Source organism: Zootermopsis nevadensis, unplaced genomic scaffold (assembly GCF_977971745.1).
Source record: "Zootermopsis nevadensis isolate Lab colony 2312 unplaced genomic scaffold, Znev_1.0 Znev_ptg000016l, whole genome shotgun sequence".
Classification (NCBI taxonomy): domain Eukaryota; kingdom Metazoa; phylum Arthropoda; class Insecta; order Blattodea; family Termopsidae; genus Zootermopsis; species Zootermopsis nevadensis.
The window spans coordinates 7,729,919-7,740,082 of record NW_028259148.1 but is presented as its reverse complement, the minus strand read 5'-3'; the positions used below and the strand labels follow the sequence as shown (position 1 = coordinate 7,740,082).

The window sequence follows — 10,164 nt, the reverse complement described above, 5'->3', positions numbered from 1 at the left end:
ATCGAACTTAGCAAAGGTCGAAATTATCACTTATGTGTGATTCAATGTCAAATCATCACAGCATCTGGAACTGATCAATTTTTGATTTGTAAATGTGACGAAAAAATAAGAGGTACGAGTCGGAGAATATCGTGGGAACAGAAATGAAGATAAACATTAATTGGACAGTTGACCAAGTCCGTACGTATTTCATAATGGTTGATCGTAACATGAAATAATTATGAAGGATGATATTAAATATAGCCTACTATTAATAGAGGAGACTCCTGGTTGAGAAACTGATGGTTGCTGTGTTAAGTGGAAAAATGAATTACAAGAGTAAGTTATGTTCTATTAAGCGATGGACAGAACAAAAACATGTCCCAAAGGAAAGTTAAGAGACCAGTTCCTTGAAAAGAGTTGATAAAGCAGGTTTTGTTTGCGTAATTGAACCGGTTTTACTCGTTTTCACTAGAACGATGTATCGTGCACCCGAAAATTGAAGACAGCCTGTGTCCGGTTTACATAGGACATTATTTAATAGTGTTGATCAAAGGATTTGTATAAAGATATCGTGTGCAATGTGCTGCAGGATCGTTTTTTGTGCAATACTTTCTTTACTGCTTACAGTTGCTGCCATGCAGATGGGAATTTTCGCAATCTTCTATCAGAAACACAAATACTGAAATATAGAAGACTTCGATCGTACCTGTCGCTATGTATGGGAGTTAAACTTTGTCTATCGAATTCAGCGAAGAACAAATTATGAGAAGGGGATACCGAGAAGAATATTTTCACCGAAGCGGGTTAAAGTGACACAAGGTTGGTGGTATTTTTTATTATGAGCTCTGTGATTTTATTATCTTAACCGAAGCATTAGAATGGTGAAATCAAAGATGAGATGGGACGGACCTGTGAAACAAATAGGTGGATGAGAAAATTGCATGTTTTTCTGTGTGTTGTGTGTGGATTGGAGTCATCCGGCTCAGGTTAGGAATTGGTTGCGAGCAGTAAGTTAACATTTATAAACCGACATAGCAATATCCAATAATATCGCAAATAAGTGAACATTAATTGAAAGGAAACAAGTCCATCCCATTTAATGCAAAAATGCCAGAAAAATTTCCTGGGAAATGAAGATGACTATCTTTTGGGTTGTAGAAGTTTACCTCCATGACCAGGGTGATGAGTCACAGCAAAGACCCCTAAAGGTTGGTATACTTCTACTAGACTACATGACACTACAACCAAGAAAGCAGATATCTTCAGACTTGGTGCCATGAAAACTCAAATTATGCTTACTTGGGGAATGTCTTTCTTGATCTCCATCTGTGCAGAGTATGCAAAGAGCGAACCTTGAAGAAACTTCTCAGTTATTTACAGGAAATCATGACTTCTTGGGAATTAAGTTGCTTCTTTGATGCAATGTGTAGAATGAATTATAGATATACTCTACATCAGGGGTGAGGAACCTGTGGCCTTCTAGGTCCTTAAGTGCGGCCTTTTGACTGAATCCAAATTTTACAGAACAAATCCTTTTATCTTTATTAATACATTTTTCAAGATGTCCTTAAGGTCACAAATGACAAATACCCATCTAGAGGATCAACTGAAACTGCGGACCTCCATGCTGCAACCAAACATTCAAATGCTTTCCAACAAAAAGCAGACACAACAAAGTCATTAAAAGATTAGTTAACTTTAAAATTAACAAATAGTTTTCATTTTTTGAAATTATGAAGTACATAGTAGTTAGATTTTTACAAAATAATATACATTTTTAAGTATATCTAATTGAAGTTTCTTGAATGCGGCCTTATTTGATTACAGCTAAATTAATGCGGACTTCCAACATGAAAAGGTTCCCCACCCCTGCTCTACATGTTCCCCATAAGATGTACTGGGGTGGGGAATATGTACTGATAATGCTGTAAGTTACAGCACTACCTTGCTGAAAGGCAGGGATGATAATGTTTATGAATTATTTTCATAATTCACTATGTTTTCAACTTTGCCCCCTGCCTGTGTATAAAAAATCAGCCATAATAATAAATATTTGAAAACTAAAAACAGAACCTAAAAAATTCAAGATATTTAGTACTTTTTATGCATTAATATAATTTACTTTGTATATTAATTTATACTGTTGGTTCACCAAGCTTAATGTTTATTTGTGAGTAACACATTAAAAATTGTTCATGTATGTTTATTCCATTTAAGAGATCAATGATAACACAGATAGCATTTGCTACATAAGAATCGATGTGAGGATTTGTTTTTCTGCTCACACTTGGAAATCGATTCTGTAGCAAAGTTTGTATTTTATTGCATTGTTTGTCAGTTAGGGAGTTGGTAGCTGGAAAAACTGTGAGATGAAGTGTCTCACACATATAATACATTCATTGAACTGGAAATTTTCCCGCTGTTTCGACCTTTAAAAAAAGTAATCGCAGTGCCAAAGCATCTCCTTTTCATTCTGTTTAATTAGAAATTATAATTAAATTCTAACCTAAATAATTAAATACTGTAAGAAATATTTGCATACCATGGCATAACTGTAACAAACTAAAGTCAATTGTGTGATCGTTATCAAGACATAACTGTTGATGTTGTAGTTCTCCTGCAAGATACTGCATACGTATTGACCAGCTAGTTGCAAACAGACTGGGGGCAAAAAAGTCAACAAGATTTAACTTTATGACACCAAACTCATTTATTTATTAATTCAATCATTCATTGTTACACATAAAATTATGAATCATCTGATTGTGATGCTGACACAATTTGTTGTAGGGTAGTGCACACTATAAAGGATAAAGTTAAGTGTAGTAGACTAATATGTAGTGTGGTAGTTACAGTATTTATGCTAAATTAAAGTAGGCTGTTTAGCTAGGTGTGGTTGGGATGGGGTAGGTTGAGTAAAGAGGCCAAGCCAAGGTTTAGTTAGGAGGCCGGGTTTGGTTAATCTAGGTTAGGTCTGGCCTCCTAACCCAACCAAGGCTTGGCATCCTAATGCAATCTATCCGAATCCAACCACGCCTAGCTAAAGTGTCTGGCATAATGTAGCGTAACCATAATGGTTTTCAAATGAAACCTGCTGTCTTCAAATTTTCAAATTATTGTACAAAGGCTTCTTTTACATCAATAATGCAGGTTTCGTTGCCTTTAGTGACGCCAAATGTCTTTGTGTGCCAAGCCTAGGTGTACCATTCTCTGCATATGATGAGTAAACTAGAGCCTCTTTCTTTTCTGTCCTTTTCCTTGGACCTTTCTGAAAAAAAAAATAAAAGACATTTATCAAAGACCTTGCAAGGCTGTGATGACCCATGTTGAGAAGCTATGGATTGAGCCACACAAAGAATGTAAGTCGCTGGGGTTTGCCACTTTACTTCTTAATATTTGAAACCATTAACTTACAGTTACAATTACTTTTTAATACATCAAAACATCCAATATAATGATCCTGATTGATTGAATAATTATAATACTGTTTACTGCTATTGCTGTTGTGAGTCATCAGAGTCCGCATATCATCAACCTTACTGCTGAATTGAAAGTATTGATTTATTTAGTAATTGCTGACTATAGTTTCATTAAATTTTCTAAGAGTATTTTTGTTTTGCTCAGTTTCTGATAAGACTGAACAGTGGAATAGGAAGTGAACCTGGGTGTTTATACACGTATGGTAATCAGCCATGTAGGAGTAGTGACGGTAAAGTGGCAATCTGTCAGATTGTCTGTACGTAGTTCTGCTATGAATTGACCTACAGAAGGCAATAATGTGACAATTGTCTACCAACTGAGTTATTTAGTGCAAGTTTCCAGAAACACCAACTTAATTAATTTTCTATTCTCTACGAGTATTTGTAATTGCTTTTCCCTTTTTGTGTGGCGCATGTAGTCAAAGACAGTAACAAATTGCAAATGATCAGTTAACAAAATAAAAACCAATTAAGTTTATTGTTATAAAAAGTTTAAAGAGTCTTGTGTCACAGAGAATAAATGCAAAGATTTTAGCTTTTAAGTTCAAAATTTTAAGGCATGAGAACGGACCTTGAGCAAAAGCAAAATTGGTTGTTATTATAATTTAACTTCTTTAACACTTCTGAGGATAAATTAAATATCTGTGCCAGAGACTTCTATCGAGTGGTCATACTAAACTTTTTGTTCTAATCTTCATGGTATTTCTTTCTTTGTCTCAATGTGATATGCTTTGTCAAACAATTTTTATTGCTTAATATTAATATGTCAAGAGTGTCAGAATAATCAAATGCCGTTAAATAGGATACATGTATACTGTTCATCTGTATTATCTCTATTGAATAATTTTTTTTTTGGATATTATCCATCGTCTAGTAAATATAAAACTAGACGATGGATAATATCCAAAAAAATTTTTTATTCAATTGACTCTTCACCATCGTCAAGAAGTTTTAGATTTGATATGTATTATCTCTACAATTACTCAGGCTCTACAGAATGCACGCTGTGACTTGTTGCCATTCTCAACTTTTCACTAATATGACCATGGCAACTCCAACTTACCTGATTTTACATGGGAATGTTGTAACATTATAATTATAACTAAGATTGCACATTGGTGAGGCACATAGTTTTAAGAAAAGACGTTTATTTTTATTGGAATTTAACAGCAAACATTCTTAACTGATTTTTAATTCACTGATTTTAATTCTCTGTCATAATTTTACGTCAACGAAGTGAAGTGTTGTAACACTTATTTTAAATGGCATTTAATATCTATTTCAGACAATTAGAATCCCAGTGTTTAACAACAGTATAATAATATGGAAGAGATAATCGTGATGTGAAGATGGGTTTATAACCGCAAAACATGTCATCACAAGTGAACTAAATATAAGACGCAAAGTGAAATTGTATGGATAGATTATATTATATTTATTACATGAGGACGGGTGGGGGCATTGTTTAACTTGTCTCTCAGACATCGATTTAACTACTTACATCCTCAATAGGAATGAAAGGAGTGGCTTACCTGGTTCTTCGCAAAAACTCCAATCTCTTTATATTCAGTCATCGATACATTCCCTTGGTATTCTCTGCCACAAAGTTCCGATGTGAACCTCTCTTTTTTTGGTGTGAAAATGATTTTGGCTTTGAAATCCTTTAAGATTCTCATCTTTAAATTTAGTACGCATTGGTGCTCCTTTTTGAGGAGAATCAACGTATCTGTATTCTCAGCCCTTAACTTCGAGACTTCTTGTTCTCTCTCACATATTTCGTCCTTTGCCATCTCATTTTGTTTTGTCAGTTTGCTTATAATTATCCCCAAACTCATTATATATTTATTCTTTTCTTCTAGGGCACTCTGATGGTCCTCCATCAGCTCCTTCAAACAATCTCTTATTACCTTTTTGTACTCACGAAATAATGTTTTCTCTTTGTCTTTCCTGTCATGAAATTTCTCAGTTGAATTCTTATCCTGCGATACCAGCCTCTCTTCAGTGTTCTTCAAGAAATGCGTAATATCCTTATTTAACTGTGTTTTGCTGTGGACCTTATCCTGCATGGATTTAATTTTAAATTTAAGGTTGGGATTTTTAGCTTCTGTAATATGGCATTTCCCTTTGTTGTTATATTTTCTACGATGTCTTTCAATTTCTGCATCTACAGCAGCATAATTATCCATCTTTATTGATGGGATTTTTCTTTCAAAAATGCATTTATTCATATTTTCAATAATTCTCTGAAGATCAGTGTGATCATATTTTAAACAATTAGTACTCTTTTGAACTGAACCTGCTTGCTTCAGCACTTCTTTCCATTGTTGTAGCTCTACAGACGTAATTGTTGCTGAATGACATTCGACCATGTTATTTAAAGGTAATTCATTTTTATTAGACGTTTTCCTCATCGCGGGCCTGTAGTCAAAAGAGTTGTAAACAGTTACTTTTCCATTTTGTAATATTGACAATGTTCTTTGAACTCAACATGAAATACAAAACAAGTTTAATACAAATTTCTACACATGCTTCAATTTACATTTCTAAGTCCTTTGCTGTTAAAAATATAAAATGTTTATTTCATGAAACGTAATTAATTCTTTTATAATGAGTCTGTAACTAATGTTACATACCAGCAAAACATTTCAGAAATAAATGTCAGAATTAAATACAAATCATTATATCATCATAGACTAGCAATAGTCATACGATACTCATGCAGTATTAAATATCAAGTATTTAAAACATGGACATTATTCAAGCTACTGAAACACCATTATGAAGCATCAAATATTACACAATCCAGAAGACAGAAATCTTCTTGCTATTACTTCTTAAAAGTACCGAGTTTTGTGGACAAACCTGTGCCCATTTTACAAAGTAATAAAAAATTATCGATTTTGCAGTGTTTTTCAAGAGGAGAATATTATTTATTTACTACTTTAACGACGACTCGTGAACATTTTGGGCACCCGTGTGTCAATATTTCGCAACAGAAAGAAGATAATAGTATTATCACATATTTCTTATATAATGTCCCTTCTTGAACGCGCTTGCATGAAATTCCTGGACATCCGTGAGCATTGTTTTACATGAAACATCGGTAACTTTCCCACTTTTGTTTCTCCAAAAGGAAATTTTCTCTGTATGGTTTGAGTTTTCCATTGCAGCGAGAGTGAAGGTGGCCGTCTTCAGAATTGTAGCACCGTGTAGTCTGGTAGAAGCTTACCGACGTTTCAGGAATAATTGCTGCCTCCATTATTAGAGAGATAATTGCCTTGATGATGGAGGCAGCTAGTATCTCTGAAACGTCGGTGAACTTATCAGACTACACGGCGCTACAATTCTGAAGACATCATTATTCATATCTTCTGTGCTAAACATTTTCCTTCGACGCACCGTTTTCTTGGACAACCCTGCGCCTAACTTCGATATATACTTTTCCCCCAGAGTTGTCTTTTCAAAAGGAGCTTTGTTTTGTATTTGCCTTTTTTTACGACGCGTTGCTGGAGAAACCATCTATTTTAGAGGTTCCCAAACTTTTATACCTTGCGTCCCCCTTAAAACATTCCATAAATTTCACGCCCCCCTTCCAGAACAAGTGCAAGCAAACAGATTTGACATAAAATTTAGCTAAACAGCCTCAATCAAGCAAAGGATGTTAAAAATGTTTCTCCATATTTCGTTAAAAAAAGTTTTTCATACAAACAACACTCCCCCCCCCCCCCCGAGGGGGGTGGCGCCCCACGTTTTGGGAACCTCTGCTCTATTGTGTAAGTGTGCCGTAGTTGAGTTTAGATTTAGTGCAGTTATACATATCATTTCAGAACGTAATCAGCCACAATAATGAGCTTTTTTTTGGGGGGGCGGGGAGTTATGGACACAGTTCTCAAGTAGACTGTAAAAAAGTGGGGGTATGATGTTCTTTTAAAATTTGATTTTTATGTAAGATACTGAGATGGCACAGTACCAAATTCTAGTTGCGCCCACTTATACAAGATACTGGAGTATAATAGCCAATATTAGCCAAGTTCAGTATAGGTGAGCCAATAGCCTAAGCAATTGATGCATCTCATGTATTTAACTAAGAGTTTAGCATTTTGCACAATGCAGTTTACATACCTGACTCTAATATCACTTTTGGCAGTAGCCTGAAAAAAAGAAGAAATAATACATAATAGGAAATCTAGACACTGAAAAATCGCGTGTCTGGTCATCGTATTTAGTCACAAAACTATCATGATGCATTGTACGGTCTAAAACATTAAAAACAAAATATTAATCATTTTGAATCATTTGTTTACAATCGCCACCAAAGAAATACTGAAAAAGTAGTTTAATTTGTAAAGCACCAACACAAGCCATTGTAATTGTTCAACAGTTATTATTATATCTATCCACCCGCTGGAGAAATTTAAATTAAAATTACACATAGATGTACGAGGTGCGATCGGAAAGTTTCTAGACTGCGCCTATAAAAACCCGTACACTTATCTCAGGTATTAAATTCATCCATCACCCTCGAAGTAGTTCCCCTGGGAGTGAACACAACGATCCCAGCGCCGCTGCCAAGCCTGGAAGCATCCCTGGAAATCTTTCTTTGTCAGCCTGTCAAGCACCATCTGCGATTCTGCCTGAATCTCTTCTATCGTCTCAAATCTCCTTCCCTTTAGCTGAATTTTCTTCTTTGGGAAGAGGAAGAAATCACACGGAGCTTAGAAAGGAAGTTGGGGTCGGTTCTTGCAAGATCTTTGAGCTCCTGACAAACGAGAAGTCGATTCTGCTTCTGGTCCTCAGACAGGATGCGTCGCATGTGGAGTTCTTCCTTTAGAATCAGCTGACAGGTCCCATAGCCTATCCCAACAATGTCGCACAAGTCGTTGATGGTACGACGTCGATCTTCGTGAATGGCCTGCCGAATCTTCGTAACATTTTCGGGCGTTGTGCTCGAAGATGGTCGTCCAGAACGCTCGTCATCATCGACAGAGGTTCGGCCATTTTTAAAACGTGAATGCCACACAAAAGTTTGTGCACGACCCATTGCGGACTCCCCAAATGCTTGCTTTAGCATTTCATAGGTTTCCGTAGCCGTTTTGCCGAGTCTTTGGCAAAATTTGATGCACACGCCATTCCGAAATCGCAGGAGGGTCGGTGTGATGCACTACCAAAACGCCCGTAACTAAGAAGCAAATGCTAATTCGATGATGCCGGCTGGCACACTGATTCACTACATTCGTACTACATCCGGTTCGCCCTCTATTGACACAGTCTTGAAACTTTCCGATCGCACCTCGTATATTAAATATATCCTTCTTCAGAAGCTAGTCGTTGTTCGGTTGGGCAAAAATATTACTGTTCTACGAAATCAGAACGTTAATTATCGCGAGAAAAAACTCCACCTTTCGTAACTATGCTGAGCCAGAAAAAATCTCTTTCACAACTACATATCTTATGTAAGGTTTATTTTAATATTATCCTCCCATCCCTGAGATGTCTCACAGGTAGTTTCTCCTCTCCAACGCATCTGTAATCTCCCCCCATGCTTGGTACATGCCCGGCCCATCTCATCCTAGTTTATTTTATTATTATAATCATATATGACGAAGAGCACTAATTATGTAGCTCTCCAAGAAATATTTTCATTGCCAGATTTACAGATTTAAAAGTAAAACTTGGACATTGCGAAAGACATAAGCAGTCATAATTCAAGCAAGCGAAATGTAATTTCTTAGAAATGTGGCCGGATAGGTTATAGCAGAACAGACAGAAAAGAAGTCGTGACACTAGAGAAGGTTGTGCCTTGTACTTGGTCTATATTAATGGACATTTCAGAGATTCTCACAGCCTCTTCTTCAAAAACTTGTTAAAATTTAGTATTTCAGTCCTCCTACTCCATAGAAGAATATGCTAAACATTCTCGACTATTATAAACACATGTAAGTAATGATGGTGATGCCTTCTATAATTAGTTTTGCTGTAAACTGTTAATGACTATTTACAATTGTATTAGAAACAAGCACCGTATTTCTGGTATAACATGTTCCACATCCTTGGCTTCGGCCTATGAAGGATATATTTTATATTTATTTATTTAGTGTTCTGTCTGACGACAGGTCCATACGAACAGGATCCTTCCATCCTTTTCTCGGACTGGGACCTGTTCATATACGTTCTTGGCAGATGATCCAGAAGTGGTTTGCCATTGCCTTCTTCTGTGTGTGAATGGAGTAATTGTTGGGATGCCACGGAGAAACCGGGGAAGCCCCCTGAGGAAAACTCCGTGATGCCTAGACCACGGCCTTGCCCAACACAAGTTATAAATTCGGGCACCGCCGGGAATCGAACCCAAGACCCCCAGGATTACAAGGCCAGCGTTCTAACCGCTAGACCACCGTGGCTCTATGAAGGATATATGAAACGCAAATAAATTATATTGTGTTCTTATTTCGTTACACGGACACAGTTCGTACAATTAACATCGGGTAAATTTTGCTTACCTTTTTTGTACAGAAAAATTGCCACCATCTCCTGCTTAAATTCTTTTCGTTATTACGTTCTTTTCTAAACATGTTTAACTCCCTTCGTATTCCGTATTCTTAATACCACAGAACAGCACAACTGAACAGAGTAACCATAGCAATTTGGCAACAATTATGTAAACACCATGGCGTAGGAACATTATTTACCTACGAATATGAATAAT

At 36.3% G+C, this 10,164-nt stretch overlaps 1 protein-coding gene across 3 annotated transcripts; it reads right to left on the bottom strand.

Annotated features, from left to right (window-relative positions):
- Positions 1–2,667: 2,667 nt before the first annotated feature.
- Positions 2,668–10,069, bottom strand: LOC110826930 (uncharacterized). 3 transcript variants are annotated; one of them, XR_015535307.1, is made up of 5 exons: positions 9,959–10,069; positions 7,584–7,612; positions 5,758–5,879; positions 4,994–5,521; positions 2,668–3,250 (listed from the first exon to the last, which is right to left on the bottom strand). XR_015535307.1 is itself a non-coding variant. In XM_022058065.2 (4 exons), the coding sequence occupies exons 1-4, from the start codon at positions 10,028–10,030 to the stop codon at positions 3,116–3,118; spliced, it is 1,122 nt and encodes a 373-aa protein (XP_021913757.1). In that variant the 5' UTR covers positions 10,031–10,069; the 3' UTR covers positions 2,668–3,115. The 3 variants fall into 3 exon arrangements, 2 of the variants coding, with proteins under 2 accessions (XP_021913757.1, XP_021913759.1); XM_022058065.2 differs by having other exon boundaries at positions 4,994–5,879; XM_022058067.2 differs by lacking the exon at positions 4,994–5,521.
- Positions 10,070–10,164: the final 95 nt, after the last annotated feature.